Source organism: Marmota marmota, unplaced genomic scaffold, assembly GCF_001458135.2.
Source record: "Marmota marmota marmota unplaced genomic scaffold, marMar, whole genome shotgun sequence".
NCBI classification, from domain to species: Eukaryota; Metazoa; Chordata; class Mammalia; order Rodentia; family Sciuridae; genus Marmota; species Marmota marmota.
The window spans coordinates 37,713,423-37,732,465 of NW_026000037.1; the positions used below are offsets into that span (position 1 = coordinate 37,713,423).

At 43.1% G+C, this 19,043-nt stretch overlaps 1 protein-coding gene across 1 annotated transcript in view; it reads left to right on the plus strand.

The window, feature by feature from the left end:
• Positions 1–19,043, plus strand: part of Kif5c (kinesin family member 5C) — a gene marked incomplete at its 5' end in the record, with an annotated part of 102,143 nt that overhangs the window by 26,307 nt on the left and 56,793 nt on the right. The window contains 3 exon segments of the mRNA XM_048811957.1: positions 1,631–1,735; positions 2,090–2,238; positions 13,678–13,826. Coding sequence (XP_048667914.1) covers positions 1,631–1,735; positions 2,090–2,238; positions 13,678–13,826 — 403 coding nt within the window.

The following is a 19,043-nucleotide window of genomic DNA, read 5'->3' on the forward strand; positions in this document are numbered from 1 at the left end:
AAGTCATGGGTGCTTCGGTTACCCTTTCATTTGCATTTATAAAACAGTGTGCATAAAACCATCTAGAAGTTCCTGGTTGGAATCTGAAAATTTACTGGTGTGGGCTGGTAATTTGGTCACCATGGAGTAATGGTGCAGTTCTAGACTGACCATGACATTACTGCCATGCCAACTATGAGTCCAGACAAAGAGCTGAGTGGTCCCTTCACTCTCACTGAGTGCAAAGATGAGTGTTTAGGGTCTAAATAAGCCTGAAAACTGCCTACTAGTAGCTGGCAGATCTGAGTGGAGGCCGGTCTCTGCACAGTGTTGGTGCTTATTGCTAATGATATTCATGAGATGTTTTAAAGTGTCCTTCGTATATTTTCTTTTGTTCACATCCATTTCCCTTTGCCCTAAATGTGTCCACATGACTGGTGGTGTGAACTTGTAGAACAGAACTCTGCATTTTAGCTCTCATCTCCTCTAAATGGCTTTCTTCCTGAGGCTGGCAGTTCAGCATCTCTGGAGCTCAGTTTCCTTGTCTGTAAAGGAAAGTGATAAATAGTACCTGTTTTGTGTATTTCATGGAGTTAAGATACTCAAATACAAAAGCACCTTAAAATCCATAATGTGAGTAGGCTGTTATCATTTGTGACCCATCAGGTACACAGTTGATCTGTCTGTAAGCAGAGGTGTCCATACCCACAATTCCAAGACAGATGAGAATCTCTCCTATTTGAATGAATATGCATTCACCTGTATCTTAGGGGCTTCTCCTTTATTGTAATTGACATCCATCTTTGTGCAGTTTAAAATTATTTCTCTTCTTTCCTTTAGAGAGCAGCTGCTCACCCTGCACCGTTTGTGCAGGCAACAGAGACATGAATCATGTCGAGTCCTCTTTTTTTGCAGCCTCTATAAACGGCTCTCTACCCAGAGCAAATGCTGTAAATATGAAATTACCAGCAATAACACAGCAGAGGAGGCACTGTGCATGGGGCTTCTGGCTGCAGAGGGGGAAAAAAAAAAGACAAATTTACAATGTAATGCACCCCTTCTTGACTTTTTATGCCTCTCTGATGGGCATTGCTCTTTGAATATTGTTTATTTTCCTTTCCTTCTTCTTTTTCTTTGCTATGGAAGTAATCTGGGAAGGAACAGAGTTGGGACAACCTTCTCCACTACCTGTTGGTCCTTTACCTGAATTGATGGCTTATAATTTACATTTCCCCCACTGTCCCTTTTGCTGTGGCTTTAGATGGCATTTTCTCTCAGTGCTTCCCTATGGACATCCTCTGGTATGGAGGCTATGGCTTGGTCTCCCAGGGCCTGAGCTTACCCTGGTGACAACACTTCTGGAGCCTGATTTCCCTGGATGGATATACCCGGGGGAAGCATCTGCAGCTCTCCCACTTGAGGCATTTCAGCCATTCCACTAAAACCTAATCGAGAGGAAAATGACAGCAGGAGAGACCAAATCCCCAGCCTCATGCCTCAGGGATGGTTTTATCAATGTGGTTCTTACTTACTTCTGTTTTTCCTTTCTTTCCAGGAGGGCCTTCCCCTTTGCCCTTGTGTGTGGATTTAAGATCTCCACTTTGTGTTTTGGCGTCCTGTGCAGCTCACTGCTTTTCCTTCTCTCTGGTAGGTCAGCAAAACTGGTGCAGAGGGAGCTGTACTCGACGAAGCTAAAAACATCAATAAGTCTTTGTCCGCCCTTGGAAATGTGATCTCTGCCTTGGCAGAAGGGACAGTAAGTGATCCTGCTCCATCTATTAAATACTATTACCAGAAGTCGCCTTTGGGTTTCCTTGTTCTCTTTGCCACACACCCCAGAGAGTCATTTGTTTTCCTGTTTGGAAAAGAGAGAGGGAATCCTGGCTGTGGACGCCTGTGGCTGGGAGATCCAGTCCATTAAAAAGTGTGAATGGTGATGCTGATTTCCTATGGGCATTCTAAACTTTTGCAAGATCCAGGGACCTGGCCACAAATTCTTAGAAACACATGTTTCTAAGTTCAGCGTCTACATACCCAGCTTGCTTGCTTGCTTCTGTGTTTTTTCCTTTCAAAGAGCTGTCAAAACCAATACTAATTATTTCCCAAACAGAAAACACACGTGCCATACCGGGACAGCAAGATGACTCGGATCCTCCAGGACTCTCTGGGTGGGAACTGTAGAACTACCATCGTCATTTGCTGTTCTCCCTCTGTCTTCAATGAGGCTGAGACCAAGTCCACGCTGATGTTTGGACAGAGGTGCGTGTGGTCTCTGGGGACCCGTGCTCTGAGCTGGCTCTGAAGTCTTAGCCTTGAGTGGTGCGGGACTCACGTTGGAGAGTAACAACGTGAGGGCAAGGGGTTACTGAACTGCATCTAGCAGGTGATCTGTAAACTTGAGACACAATTTATTGAGGCCAAAGGGATGATTATGTTTTTAAGGAATGGGTAGAAATATACCAGTCAGAAGTATGATGTCTAAAAAAATAAAACACCCAAATTAATTGTAGATGCAAATTGGTAATAGAGCCAAGTATCATTTTTGTTCTTGGTGGAATTGAAGTCTAACTGAGGTTCATATGATTTCAAGTGTATAAACCTCAGGATTGATAACCTCTTTAACTCTCATATTTAGGCTCCATTGCAAAGGTCCTAATAACAATAAATCAATCAGAAACATAAATGAATATAGAGCGGTGGCATAAATAGACAAGGGAAGGAAAGGAATCCACACTTACCTGACAGTAGGTGGGACAGAGTTTATGCTAAGGAAGAGGCTAGCAGCAACCATCTTCTCACCTTCAAAATGTCCTCAGTCTCTGCAGAGTGTTGGTGAGTCTAGCATTCACTTTCATGTGTGTGGCTGGATTCTTTTCTTCCTATCCTTACTAGCCATTTTCTTTTCCCCCACCTCCTCCTCTGGACCAAGGCTGACCTCCTTCAGTCCTGTTTCCCCAGTTTTGGTGTCCAGCCCTCATCCTCTCAGTTGGGTTCCTTGGGATTAGCCCCCTGAGTGCTAGGGGCGCTGCTGATTTGGATGATCTGAGCATCTTTCGTGCCCAGTGGGCTGAGCCTGAGGGTGGAAGGTGTGGATTCTATTATCCTGTGATCTTTAGACAACTTAATGTTTCTCTGTGGGACTTGGCTGCCTCCTTCATAAACGGTTGTCCCTGGTGCCCCTGCCTTCCTGCTGGGGGAATGTGTTATGTGGTTACGCCTGAGACATGGTTTCGGATGCTAGAAAAAAGACGGAGGGGGTGGGCATTCTGTAGGGGAGATTGTTATGACTGTTTAAACTGCATTAAGCCCCAGTCATTTCCTGAGCCCTCAACAGAACATAGAATTACACAGTTGTGGCACCTGTGGGATGTCTAAATAAATAATAATTAATGTTGAAATGTTGTAGAACTAATATATCTTTTAAACTGGATTTGGGTTCTTTACTTCCTCCCAAAGGACTTCCTTGATTAGACAAATGCTCAGGTCAGTGGGATTGTGGTAGGATAACACCTACTTTGCTAAAAGGTCTCTGGATACCTATAAATCAGCTTCTGCTTATGAGAAGCACAGAGTGCATCCTGCTCCTACCCCCCCCCCTTTCCCACCCAGTGTCTTGGACTTGAGTTTAACAGTTTCCTCTAAAGATATGTTTGAGCAAACCAGCTCCAAATGCATTTATGAAGGGATTATTTCTTTTAAAAATGTTTCACATGTAAAGCAAAACTATTCTGGATCTTTGTAAGCCAGGTCCCCCTGGGGTCTTGGGCTCTGTAACTGAAAGCTGTTGCTGTTAGTGGGTATTTGCTTCTGTATATAGGAAGCATATTAAGTATCATTTCAAGTGATTATTGTCTTTCTTCTGATATTAGGCTATCAGTAGTATCATAATATTAACACATTTTTTTTAGTGCCAATATATATGTTAGACATGTCAAAATCCTACTAGCACTTCTTGCAGGTAGATATTATCTCACCTTTGTACAGAGGATGAAATTGAGGCTTTCAAAGCCATTAGCTACCTTACCTGAGACCACCCACTCAGTAAATGACTAAACATGTAGCATGTCCTAGGATGCAGACTACAGTATTTGATCCACAGCTTCTCACATGTGGGTGGCTTGATCAGGAAACTTTGTATGAGTAAATTTTCCATTGTTTATAACAAATTATTTGAGGCTGGGTACTTTATAAAGAAAAGAAGTTTATTTAAGCTACTAGTTTTAGAGGTTCAAGGACCTGGTGCTGACATCAGCTTGACTCTTGTGAGGCTGTCATGACTGATGGCACTACACTGGCAATAGTCTGTGTGATAAGACAGAGAGCCAGAGAGGCTGGAGAGGGGTCAGGCTTGCTTTTTAATAATGACCCTCTCATGAGAACTAACAAGGGTTTCATGGGAACTACCTCATTTCCTTTTGAGGGTAGCAATGCCAATAACCCATGACCTTGTACCAGGTTTCATTTCTTAAGGGTTTCACCATCTCTCATCCTGCTCTGAGAACCAAACTTCAACACATGAATCCTTAGGGGGCATGCTGAAACCATATCTGCACCATGGCATCCTGGATGAGCACACCATAGTGGCTGAGCACAGCCCTCTGGTTTAGTGAACCCAGTTTTGAAGCTAAGTGCTGTCCTTGACCGTTCTCTCATTTCCTTCTCTCTGAGCCTCAGGTCTTCTCACCTGTAGAAGGGGGTATAATAATGCCTCCTTCAGAGCATGTTTGAGAGGATCATATGAGTTTCTCCAATTTCCACCCTGCTCAGTACTGGCAAGTTGTAAGCAGTTTGACATTATTGAGGCTTGGGAAGGTCATGGCAATGGGTGAGACTAGTGTAAGGGACAGCATGGTGATAGAAGAGACAGGAGAACTAAAATTACATTTCTGGAATAAATGAGGAAAAATAAAAATTGTCGTTATAATTTAGCATTCCAGGAAATAAAAAGTCATGCCAGCTATTTTGCAGATGAAATAGGCTGGTCTAATTCTTTATCAATCCTCTAGTTTCTGAGCTGTGTGGCAGGCAGCAGGAATGACTTTGTCAGTGGCATCCATTTTCCAAACACCTTTAACATGACAAGAGGATGTCCTGTAAATAATGCTCATCAAATGAACGAACAGCGGAACCCAAAGCGTATCACAGTGCCCTGTACCCAGGAGTTGGGTTGGTTTGGATCTGGTTTACCTTCCATTCTTTAATTAGGAACGTTGGAGATGTTTTTTTTTTCCCTTCCCTCTATTCCCAAGTTAGTTAATTGATTCTTTAAGGACACTGAACTCCTCCATGGGCCTATATCTGCTTTATGGTTAAAGACACTCATTGAACCCAATTATACAGCAGACAGGAGTCTGAACATCGGATTAGACATGGTATCTGATAGCTAATGAGATTAAGCACTTTGAACTCAGAAAGGCTGCCAGGCACATCCCAAATTCAGTGTAACAAGGGTTCATTATTTCTGTGGCAAGAGTGGCCAAACCTTAGGACAGTGTAAGTTTCTTCAGTTATTCCTAGGTGGTTCTTTCAAGGATGTGAGGAAAATGTGCTCCCCCACCCCCATTCCCCGCAAAGCTGTACTAGTTGATGCTCTGAATAAAACCATAGTGTGTGCTTTGAAGCAGTAAAACGAGTTGGAGCTGCAGGGCACCCTATCCTACCCTGCTAGCCTATCCTTGGGAAGTCCTCTAGATTAGGTGCTGGGACTTAAAGGGAAAGATTCACCATCTCTGTGTGTGGTGTCACTGATGACTTCTGGCTCTTATGTTTGGCCCTTTGGTCCCCCTGAGTGCCCAGCACTGTGCTGGTGAAGAGGCAGAAGCTGCCTTCTGTAGCTCAGAGAACTTTAAGCCAGTTGAGGAGGCAGCAATTTTAATTCCCAGGCAGCTGAGAGTCAAAAAGACAAGCTCAAATTAGAGCAATTTCATTGATTTTTCTTTTCTATCTGGCCCCCAGCCTTTTATTCTTCAGTCTTTAATTACGCTTCTAAAGGAATTTTACAGCACTATTTGAAAAAGATATTTATAAGTTTTTGAAATGGGAACTCAAATCACCCAATTCTCTGGGAAGGCTATTTAATGTTCCCTGGTTTGGGGTGGTGTTGAAGGGAGGGGAGCCCTGAGGGGCAGGCCAAGAAAGGTCTGAGTCAGCAGGTCTTGGACACTTAGAGTTCGGATTGATCCAGAATGAATAATTCAAAGGCTTTATTTGTATGTTGATTGTGGAAGAATCGATAACTTAGAAAAATTAATAGTCTTCTTTTCCTATTGTGCACAGTTTAAAAAAATATCATGCCATTATTTTAATTGTGCCACCTGCCATTTCAGTGGCAGCTGGATTAGGCAGAGCTTGAATAGAGTGCGTGCAGAATTCATGTTGTAAGAGCATGGGAACAAGTTACCTGCAGAGGTGGAGTGAGCACTTTGGCCAAGGCACACACTTGGCTACACTTTCGACATAAAACTAAAAAAGGCTTAAATCCTCCCTGCTGGAGGATCTGCTGCTGACATGCCAACAGGGTTAATTTTTGCTCTGGGGCATGGGGTGTGGGGCATGGATGTGGGGCATGGGGTGGGGGGAGCCGGGGTGGGGAACTGGATGCCAATGAGATGCAATTCCTCATCCATGTCATTGAAATTTTCATTTCTCCTTCCTGACCCTCTTCCCTCACAAGCAGGGAAATGGCTCCCCATGATCTGGGAAGGTGCTTTGGAGCAGTGGTTTTCCTGAAGGTTTAGGGTTTTCATCGGGGAATGGGACTCAGCATAGATTAGAAGTTTTGATGTTATTTTTATGTGACAGCTTGGCTAAGCTATATAGTGCCCAGTTTAATCAAACAATAGTCTGGCTGTTGCTGCAAAAGCTATTTTGTATTTGGTGGTTAATGTGTAAAATTAGTGAATGTCTACAATGCGTAAAGTACATTGCCCTGGATAATGAGGGTGGCCCTCATCCAATCAGTTGAAGACCTTAAAAGCAAGAATCCAGGTTTCCCCGAGAAGATATTCTTCCTCAGGTCTGTAACACAACTCCTGTCTGGGTGTCCAGCTTGCTGGCTGCCTGATGGCTTTCAGACTTGCTGTACTCTACAATCATGTAGACCAAATAATTGGGTGATTTGCGTTCCCAGTTTTTCTTTGCCTTGTCTTGTTCATTTTTTCCTCCCTTCCTCCCTCCCTCCCTCCCTCCCTTCNTACATATATATATATATATATATATATATATATATTAGAATATATAATCTTTCTCTCTCTCTCTGTCCCTCCTGTTGGCTCTGTTTCTCAGGAGAACCCTGACTGATAGACAAGGATGCTGGAGGCCCCCTCCTACCTCACAGAGGTCTCTCTGAGTCTCCGTCTCACACACAGCATTCATGGGGCATAATCACACATTATCGATTATTCCCTGTGTCGAAGGTGTGAGGTTGTCTAGAGTACAAATGCTCGTACTCTCTTGGACACCCGGAGAGCAAGGGAAAATGCTGAAACAGGAAGTATGAAGGTATCAAGAACAAATATCTCCCTGGTTCTTCCAAGGAGGCCAAAGTAACTAGAATAAACTCCAGCAACAGACAGTGCACACAGCTTTTAGAACTGACAGTGACCAGGAAATACACCTAGAGGAAGACATTGGGGAAATAGGTGTGGATGGCACATACAGCATTCTGAGCTATTGGTTGTAGGTCTTCTCTATTCGATGAAAACTCTGTTTAAGTGCCAAATTATGAGGATGCCTTCAGCGTATCAGGTCTGGGTCCTTAGCTTGGGATGGTAAGGAAAGTGAAATTAATTATCCCCTATAAGGGATCATCAAGAAGCAATCCAAGAACAATCTCTAAGACCAATCAAGAATTATGACCAAATAACATAGACATTATCAAACCTCTTAGAAGCCTGAACACATGCTTCTGGATGTGTGAACCGACATGGAATGGTTGAGGGATTCAATGTTGCTTGGAAGAAAAGTGGGAGGCAGCTGTCCTCTTTGCATTCACAGTGAAATATGTCCAAGAGAATCTTTTCTGCATCCTGCACTGAGGTGGAAGGGGTACTGTGGCCTCTATTCTTTTTCCACTGTGGTTGGTCTGCCTTCTCCAAGGGGGGTTAACATTCATTAGCTTTGAGGTCTTTTATAAACTTGGCCTTTGTTACCTCCTGAGGGGAGAAGGATTTTATATCTGGGCCATTCCAGATCATAAATTACTGAAGTGTTGTGTGAATCTAAAGTCAGCCAAAACACAGAGAAGCTGCAAAACAGGTGCCTTGATAATAGCACCCTCACAGTTAGGCTTATTCCGCTAAGTGGATTGTACTGCTAGGATAAACTCCAGATTGAATTAAGGCTCTTCCCCAGGTAGCCTTTTTTAGGACTTTAATCAGGGTCTGCTATGGGTCAAACCTATGGAGTAGCATTTATCTCTATATGTGCATTGGGAGCTTCTGTAAAAACCCTGAGAGGTTTTGGAAATGAAGACCAAGGCATTTTTTATGCTTTTGGTGAATGATTAGGTCACTTTGGGTTAATCAGATGGTATCATAGTTTGAGCCTTAAAGATGGTAAATGAGTAGGAAGTGGTTTGAATAAGGCTCCAACAGATCATTGCCTTGTTTTCCTATATCAAATAGGTAAGGTCTCAGTACTACATGACTGGATGGCATCTCTATTGCTTTACAGTCTGCAGAAGGGTATTTTGGACAACAGTGGACCCTAGCTAAGTATCACAATGGTCCCATGAGGTTATGTCAGCACCCCATAGCCATCTTAGTTTAGGTAAACACACTCTAATATTCTTACCATGATGAAATTGCCTACTGAGGTGTTTCTCTGATTGCGTCTTGGAATTAAGCAATGCATGACTGTGTATCTTCAGCTACACAAAATTATAAAACCTGCCTTAAGAGCATTTCTACTTTCTGCTGTCCTGTTGGTTTTATGTTACCTTGTATACTACCTGAAATTCTTTGAGAAGCAGACTGAGCAGTAGAGGCACAGGCACACATGTGAGCCTGAGCATAAGCCCTGCATATGTCCACATGTGCTCTTTTGCCCAGGATCCCTGTCCACTCACCGTGTTTGAGAGTCTCGATACAGTACTATTCACTGTGATTACAGCCTTACAGCCAACAAACACGTGGAAAACACCAAGATAAGACAGCCAGGAAATGAAAGCCTTTAAAAAAGAAGAAAAAAAAATTTTTGTAGTTGTAGATGGACAGTATACCTTTACTTTATTTATTTACTTTTATATGGTGCTATGGATCAAACCCAGTACCTTACACCTGCTAGGCAAGTGTTCTGCCACTGAGCACAGCTCCAGCCCATGAAAGCTTTTGACATGCTCTAAAGTGTACAAAAAAAGAAACCAAGTAGCAGATCACCGTGTAACTACATGGATGACAGCTAGCTAAATATTCAGGAAGCAGGGAAGCACATTTTCAGTGGCAAAATTAGGTAGGAGCTAATGATCCGTAGAGGCCTTTATTCTCTAAATTTGCTAAAGTTCATGGTAAAAAGAAAAAACGACGGTAGATGTTCTTCATCCTTTTGCTCCAGGTCTTCTTAGAAAGGAGGGAATGAGACCCTCTTTATTCCTCTTTGCAAGATTGTTTTCAACATCCTAGACAGGAGGATGTTTGTTCTATTAAGAAAACCCCTCTGGGCACAGAAATTCAATCTCTTTCTTAGTAACTAGTTTATTGGACAATCTGGAAATTCTTCTATCTGATATGATTCCTTTCTATAGCAGTTTAGTTTTCTTAACTCATTTTTATTGACTATAATATACATATAATAAAAGCATCAACATAAGTGTACAATTTACAAATTTTTATAAATGTACATAACTGCTGTCCAGTATCTCAGAAGTCTCCTTTTTGCCCCTTATTAGTCTATGCCCAACTCTCAAGAGTAGCTGTTGTCTTGACTCGGATCAACACGGATTGGTGTTGTCTCTGACCTTTATATAAATGAGATCACATGGTACTGTTTATATTTGGCTTCTTTCATTGTTATCTGTGAAATTCATCAAAATTGTTAGGAGTAGTTATTTTTTAAATTTATTTTAATTTGTTATATATGACAGCAGAATGCATTACAATTCGTATTACACATATAGAGCACAATTTTTCGTATCTCTGGTTGTACACAAAGTAGAGTCACACCATACATGCACTTAGGGTACCAATGTCCATAGGAGTAGTTATTTTTTACAGTTCTATAGCATGTATGTATTTGTTCTGTTGGTGAAAATTTGGATGTTTTTATTTGGGGGCTGCTGTAAATCAACTATGATTCTGGTTCTCGTGCCTTTAGGTGAACACACATCCTCATTTCTGTTGGGTAAGAACAGGATTCCTGTATGAGGTGTTCGGATTTTGTGGATACTACCAAGTACTTTTCCAAAATGATAGCAATAATCCACACTGACTTTAGTAGTAATTCAAAGTTATAGTTACTGCCCTTCTTTCCCAATAGCTGACATTTAAAAATCTTTTGACCATTCTAGTAGGTGTGTAAAGGTATCTGTAGTTTTACTTGCCTTTTTTGCTGTTTGTTTTGTACTTCTTTCTTATGAAATGCCTATTTCAGTGTTTGCCTAGATTTTTCTTATTGATTTATAGGAGTTGTTCTGGGAAAGTCTTTTGTCAGGTATATGTATTTCATCTATCTTTTCCCACTTTACGACTTGCATTTTAACTCTCTTAATGGTGACTTTTTATGAAGAGAGGTTTTTAATTTTAATGAAGTCAAATTTATTTTTGTTTTATGTGCTCCTTAAGAAGTCTTTGCCTACCCCAAGGTCTTAAAGACATTCTCTTCTAGAAGCTTTATTGTTTTACCCTAGAGTCCATCTGGAGTAGAATTTTTTTATATGGTACTGGAGCCCTAGTGCCATATATTGAGAGGACTGTCCTTTCCCCCATCCCGTATGGTGCCTTCATCATAAATCAGATGACTGGGTATTTGTCTGTTTCTAGACCATCTATTCTATCTCTACTTCAAAGTTTCTATGTAATCAGTTTTAATTACTGTGACTTTTTATGTATTGATATTTAGTCCTTTGATCTTCAAAATTATTCTTGCTATTCTTGGCTTTTTTCATTTCTACTATAAATTTTAGAACCAAATTGCCAATTTTCTATACACCTACCCACCCACACACGCCCTTCCAGGATTTGGGGGTATATTGTTTTAAATCTGCAGAGCAATTTTTGGAGCATTGGCTTCTTTCCCTGTCAGCCTGAGCTGATTTCTTTCTTTTTTTTTTTTAATATTTATTTTTCAGTTTTCGGTGGTCACAGCATCTTTTTATTTTATGTGGTGCTGAGGATCAAACCCAGCGTCCTGCACATGCCAGGCGAGGGCATCCCCAGCCCCAGCCTGAGCTGATGTCTTCATATTCGGCCTTTGGAGAATAGCGAGGCCCGCTGCCCTGCTCCACTGGGGCTTTGCGTTCCAGGTGGGAGTCGGGATGCATTCCTACTCCTCTGAATCTCCTCTTTACCGTCTCTGCATTGTGCTGTGCTTTGGGAAGGTGGCTGGTTTGGATCACTGCAAATGGGCTCCTTTACCTTTGGCTTCTAGTCAGGTTCAGTCACTGGGAAGGCACCTGGACAGGTCATCAAAAGAAGAGTGTGAGGTCAGGGGCTTCACTTCTGTGCCCTCCACCAAGCAACCTTGCTCTTCTGACTCCTCCTTCTGGCCCCTTCAGTCTAGGGTGATAATGGCTTCTCCCACATTATCACATTATTTCCCAGCACCTTTTAATCACTTTGTTAAACTCTCTCCAAATAATGCAGTTTGAGCAGGTCATCTGTTTCCTGCCAGGACCCTGATTACTACAGAAGTGGAAGATAAAGAATGTGCTGAGTAGATTTTAAAAAGAGCTCAGAGAATGAAGACCAGTTGCACCAGTGATGCCCTTGCGGGGGTCTGCTGGCAACACGCACCTCTGGCTGAGACTGCCTAGGCATAGTGTAGAAGCTCGGCCTTGCTCTTTCTGATATCATTTGGAATCACCAAGTGATACTTTATGATTTAAAAAGTAAGATTAGTAGTCTCATAGTGCACCCGTAAATGACAACAGTGTTTTAGCATGAGTTATTTTTTCACTTTCTGACTAAGTTGCTAATGGATGCTGCCGTTTTTGTACTCCAGTCTGAGAAACATCCACAGTACCGCCTGAGGATGTTCGAAGACAAGGTGAGAGTGTCAAGCTGAAACAGTCTTTAAAGTAGTAATAGAATTGCTCCTATTTGAAAAATTAGAATTGAACCATTTCTGGGGACAGCAGCCTCAAGCTACTGTGAATGAGAGAGAATTATACTAATTCTTTAGTGAGTCTTATATTGAAGTCCTTTAACTCTTCTTTTGACAGTTGGGTTATTTAGTTGTCTGCTTTAGGAATTAATTTTTGGAATGACATCTGTAGTGCTGGTAATGAGTACTGTCAGCCTGAAATAGAAATCATGTCCAGAATGTCATTTGATGACAGTAGTAATTAACCTGGATCACACATCAGATCGTACAGGCAAATATGATGGTATAAGGACGGTTTGGTGTTTAAAATGAAAATGCCAATAGCAAGTAAAACAGGTTGTCAAATAGTTTTAAATGAAGTTTTACCTTCTTTAAAAGGTAAGTAATAAGTAGAATTCTGCCATGATCAGCTTACATTTTAGTGGACAGGGCTGCTTATGTGTTCTGGTCTGTGTGTGCCTAGGTAAATTGTGATTTTGGGTTTCATGATCACTAGTGTAGCTCTCCGCCAGCTGCTCCCTTAAGTTACTGTCCAGCTACCATTCATGGGGCATCCCAACCCTGCAGGTCATATACCCTAGGAGATCACAGAGCCCCTTATACTAGAAGGAGCAAAATGGTGGCCATCAAACATGTTTGTCCTCGTGTTATTTATTTTTAAAAATTATCTTAAACTGGAAAATACAAATAAAAATATCTCAATTTATGACTTTTTTTTTTAATGGATGACCTGAGAACAGTGGGTCCTTTATTCTAGTATGGTGACAAATGACTGTGATGGGGGCATGTGCTTAGTTGGGAGCCATGATTGTCATCTGGCCAGCTTCGCTGGGTTCTGTGACTCAACCAACCTATGAGGCATGTGTTGGTATGTGTTCAACACATCAGGGATACTTCTAGGTGCCAAATGGGAATAAGAGAAATAACTGATGTTTCATTGTTTATCATTGATATCAGTAGCCCTAAGCTCCAAGAGGCCAGAGAACTTGTCTATTTGTCTCGGTGTATACCCAGTATTTCATGTTTGTTGAATTGAGAGGAAACTCTACCTAGGAAGATGAAACTGGTGACGTGCAGGACACTTAAGGGGAAGGCTGAATGCTGGAGAAAGACATAACCTTAGATAGGGCTGAGGGTACAGGGTGAGGTGCTGGATCAGAGAATGCAGTAAGGGGCAACCTTGAGTGACAATTCAAATAAAAATCTGTTGGGTTAAGAGACTGGTGGGATGTAGAAGAGAGAAGGAAAGGATGAGTCTAAACTGAAAGAGCCGCAGTGCCATTAATCTCCAGCCAAGAGGGTGATAGGTGAAAATGACAGGATCCCTCCCGTTCTCCCAGTCCAGACTGTTGGACCTGAAAGGAGCCCAAGATTTAGTTGTATTGATTCAGTGAATGCTAGTAACCATACTCAGGATTTTCCCCATGTTTTTAATCCTAGAGCTAAGACCATAAAGAACACAGTCTCTGTGAACCTGGAGTTGACAGCAGAGGAATGGAAGAAGAAATATGAAAAAGAGAAAGAGAAAAACAAGACTTTGAAGAATGTCATTCAGCATCTGGAGATGGAGCTGAACAGGTGGAGGAATGGTAAGGAGGAGTGGAGAGGAAGGAGGGGGCCCAGTGTGTGCTTTCTCTTTCCCCGACTGCTGGCCTCCTGGGAGGCACTTGGGAAAGGGCATGATGGCGGAGCTTGGTCCAGTGGGAACAGCCTCTGTGAGCAAGCAGCTATTTTCTGATTTCCTAGCCCAGATCCACACCTGCATCCTGTCAGTTGGCTGGCACACACAGTGAGTGTGGCTAGGTGGCCATTGGCAAGTTTGGCCTGATCTGTTTCCAATGAGACACCCTGACTGTTGCTGTCCTCCATTCTGGTAGCCATTTCTGAGGCGGGTCGTGCCTGAGACTTTGTGGCTCAGATTGCTTTGGACTAAATAAAAAATCTCCTCTCTGATGAATTATATCATTTCTTTTGGGTTAAAAGCCACCATTGGCAAACATTGGTCTTTTTTTTGCTTAACTCACCATCATGCTCTTCTTTATCAAAGGCAAAAGCAGAGACCCCTAAAGAAGCCAGCCTGTGCTAAGATGGATTCCTGTTTCGTGACCAGTTTTCCTTTTCCCCCCAAAACATTCTCTGTGGTTTGTTCTACTGGGAGAAAATATCTCAGAGAGCTGACGTGCATTGGGTGGGTGGGTTGTGGGTGAGGTGTTAAGAGGGGTTTCCAGATCCAAGTGCAGACAGGTTATTTTAGTGATTTTTAACACTGTGATGGAGGTTAGAAAGTAGAAGAGTTTCTTTTTTTTTTTTTTCTTTCTTTTTTTTTTTTTTTAACTGAAATGAGGCAGGTTGGTGTGTGTGCATGCAGGGAGATGGCAGATGGTTGGAAGTTTTTCCTCAGACCCTCTGCTGCCGTCACCAGCATTTATTTCGGGCACTACAACAGACCTGAGCTCTGGGTGTGTTGGAGCTTGGGGGCTGTCATGCCCGATCAGGAGGTACTGCACCTGTTTGTAACTGCCGAGCGAGCAAGCAGCAGATCATCTCATGCTTGTATGTTTGCTTCTGCTTTTTGCTAGTAAGGGTGGGGTGTCAGTGAGCTGCTGTTTAATCCAAAACAATTATGTGGCAAACGAGGATTCAACAAAGGATCAAAAAGTGACCTAGTAGCCTAAATAATGGGTTGCTTCTCTTTTCAGGAGAGTTTCTAGCTGTGCATGTGTTTTGAAAGCTGCTAGAATAATTGAATAATTCAGCACCTGGTGGATGATTCCTTACAGTTTGGCAGAAGTAGGAGAGTGGGGAGGGGTGGAAGGGAAAATGGGGAGTGGCCCTATGAAGCGTTGTTTTATTTCTGGAACCCTCTTGGGTCAGTTCTCTGTTGGATGACTGGGACATTCAGTAAAGCCTTTTGGTAAAGTGTTGGGGGACAGGGCTTGGAAACATTGTCACCTGGGCAGTTAACCTGGTTTTTGTTCACCCGGTTTTTGTTCACCCTTTCTCGTGCTGCCTTAGGATCCGCCTCAGCCTCATGTGCCTGGCTCCCCAGTGCCAGCATCTTTTTGCATGCTCTATCCTGCTCTTGGCCTCTCCACTTAGCATCATTCTATCTGGTACCCCAATTCATCCACACTGCATATCTACTCAGAAATTACCATTTTTGGTGCCTTTTGTCAAGACCCTACATAAGCCTTTAAGTTACATAGTTTCAGAAAAGGAAGACATGATTTCTGGCACATAATAGATCTGCAATAAAGGCCTGTTAAGTAAACGTGTATTAATGAGGGTGCTGGAGATTAAAGGAGGGTGGGCCATTGGGCCCAATCTCTCTTCTGCCTGGAGATCGCCATCAATAAACATGTGGTGATGGTCTGTGGTGCATTTCAAGAAGGGAAACTGCATTTAGCCAGGAGTTGTTACCATTGGGGCCTGATGGAGGCTGAGAAGCCCATGTGGGCTTCCAGGAATAAGCAGTACAGAGAATAGATCTGAGAGAAACGGCAGTTAGGTGGCTGAAACAGAAGGTGTTAGGTGGGGGTGGGGCGTGGGTAGAGGGAACCAAATTTATAAGGGTCTTGAGAGGAAGGGCCAGTGGGGAGGTAAGGGATGCACTGGTCTGAGGTGAGCTTGGAAGGGTAGGTGGTGCTGTTCCCAGAAAAGAGTTGTCCTGGATCTTGGAAGCAGTGAGAAGCCATTCAGGGTATTAAGCTGTAGTGTATATAATAAGATCTGGGTTTTTGAAGCTCCATTGGTCGTGTAGGGGAATGGGCTGGAATGGGTAGAGAAGGAGCTACCCATAGGATGAGATGATGGCAAATGAATTGGGAGGTATGGCAGGGGAAGGGAGAGGAATGCATGGACCCATTGCACGCTCTATCCTGCTCTTGGCCTCTCCAAGGTGGAAAGTTAGCAGGGATTGGTGGGAATTGGCTGTGGGCCTACTATGAGTGCACAGCTATCTCAAGCACTCACAGCACATCACGCGATGTGCCAGTGGACTTCACATACACAAACCAAGCCAGGCTTTCATTATGTCTCTGGGGCTGGGTGTTGAATTCCCAAGCCCAGTAGCCCTTAAGGTCCTGACAGGTTAGACAGCTCCCTCCAAGGGGACTCAGTCTCTGGTAGACCAGGATCTAAACTGGAGGAGCTGGTCTGGTTCATGTTATTTCTATTGTTGGTGCTGCCTACACGTGGAGCTAGCTAGTGATTTGTGCCCAGGCCAGTGAGATGAGTGTGAAAAGTACCACCCCAAAGAAAGAAGGGCCTGGAAGCCCTTTGGTGTCCTATGTATCAGTCCTAATTCCTCCTAGCTAAAGTCGTGAAGGTGTGGCTGGTGTGCATAAATTAGAAAGCTGGGATAGGGAGTACAGGAGATGCAGTACCCTCCACTCAAGCCAGAGAGGCAGGATATTGCCAACTTTCTTTTGAAATTTGACACACACATTGGTTTTAAACCCGTAGGAAGTAGCCACTAATTTCCCTTAATGTTTCCCAGGTATTGGGGTCTGAACAAGTAATGGGCACCTTGTCCATTGTGTGTCCTCTCCCTGGGAAAGAGCCATCTTTCCTTGCATGGTGCATTCATTATTTAAAAGCTTCCCTGTACACTCTATCTGTGAGAGCCAGGAAGGACTGCAGTTGAGTGTGTGCATATGTGTGTGTGTGCACCTTTTCCTACTTGCTATCACAGATCATGAAGTAGCAATACAGGGAGAAGGGAATCAGTTGCAGGAATCAGTTGCAGAGAATGTAAATAAAGAAGGGAGACTTGTCTGATCCAATGGACAGTGATAGGACTGTGCCAGGGGAGGGGCAGGCACTGCCCATGTGAAATATTACTGTTACATGCCTAGAGACTGGTCTCAGCTTTTCTCCCCACCGCCACCTCTACCAGTACCAATTTTGTACCCTGGTAGCTTGATGGGTATGATAGATTGTATCCTCCAAAAATTCATATGTTTATATCCTAACCTCCAAGGTATTAATATTGGGGAAAGAGGCCTTTGAGACGTGACTATTTCCTAAGATTTAGGGCCCTTATAAGAGTCCTGAGAGACCGTGCTTCTCTGTTTTCTGCTATGTGACAGTTCAATGAGAAGATGCCTTCTGCAAGTCTGAAAGAGGGTCCTCACTAGAACCTGACCATGCTGGAACTCTGTTCTTAGACCTCCAGCTCTTGAATTGTGAGAAATCATTTCTGGTGTTTAGAAGCCCCAAGTGCATCTGCATCCTACTTTGTCACAGCAGCTCTGACTGGGCTACTCAGAATGCAGGCAGGGCAGTTTCTTCCTCAGGGCACAGCTGAGCCTTGATTCTCAGACCAGGACTTGTGACTCATAGGCTATATTCTGCACAAGCCTGAATTCATTTATGACATTGTCTCTTAAGGCAGGATAGCTCTGGGCATGTGCATGGAGGCTTAAGGAGAGGCCACACTCTGTTTTTGTAAAGGCAGGCTTTTTACACCACTGGCCTGGTTTAATTCTGCAGCGTGCCAGTTAAGGTCCTTAGATTGCAAGCCATAGGAATTGACCCTATCCCAGCTTAAGCAAAAAGAGACTGCATTAGAAGAATAGGAGGGAGTCACAAAATCCAAAGGTCAGCTGAGGAACCAGGTTCCACAGGCAGAAGCTGGGCTTGGTACACACAGCAGATCTCATAGGGGCCAGGCTGCACCTGGAATGAATCCTCTCCAGCTGTTTTTTTTCCCGTGCTTGTAGTATAATGTTGGAAGAACAGAGACCCTGGATAGAAGAGGAATTCTGCGCTTGGTGGTGGCTTGGCTGGGGAAGGATAGGGTACTTTGATAAATTGTCTGATAGAGACTACATGCAATCCAGGGAGTAATTCCTCAGAAAGAGGTTGAGGTGCTGCTATGAGAATGGATGTCAAATGATTGAAAAGCAGCACATGGTCACTGTAATTTGCTAGTGACATCTTGTGGGCCAGTCTTTCATCAGACCTAGAGGCTCTGTTGGCACTTGACCCTCAACGAAATATGCTTGCCTACTTTCTTAAGGAACAGATGGATGGGGCGAGACAGTTGCCAAAAAATGGACTTCTCCTTTTAAAGCTTTGTTGATCATATGTGTGGGAAGGACTTGAACAATCCTGTATATGGGGATAGATGTAGATAGGTGGATTCAGAGTGAATTATGGCTTCCTGGTCACCCCTATCTCCCCTTCATCCATCAAGAAAACTCTTGACAGGAGTATGGGGAGGAAGGGCTGAAGAGTAAGGACATGATGTTCAGAAGTGGTTGGGTCCATCATTCCCTTGGCCGCCAGATCAGACTTTATCATGCTCACCTCTGATACTCTGAATTTTGCATTTAAAAAAGAAAGAAAAGGAAGAGGAACTTCTTAGTAGGAGCTGAAGTCAGGAAAAGAAGGACCTGAAAATCTAGGTGTCAAAAGAGAGCAGGGAAATGACCTGACAATCTGGTGCATCTGCCGAGTCTCTTCTCTTGAATAATTAATATAAGATTAAATAATAGAGTGGAGGTAGCTTTACCCCCATCTGCAGAAATCATGCAAATAAATTATTTCCTCCCAGGCTGAGAAGGTGTGGAAGAACCGGTCATCTCTAAAGTAGATTTGTTCTCTAGGTTTAAAACCTGCCATACCAACAGGCATGGTTCAATAACTAGATAAATCTGTAACTTCTAGTCCAATTTGGGGCTTTATGGAGCTTTGGGACCAGAGTTGTTGGCATGCTATTTGCTCTCTCAGCATTAAATCTGTAGAAGATGCTGGCCGCCTTCTCAGATTCATGATTATAGTGGATCCATAGAAATCAGCAT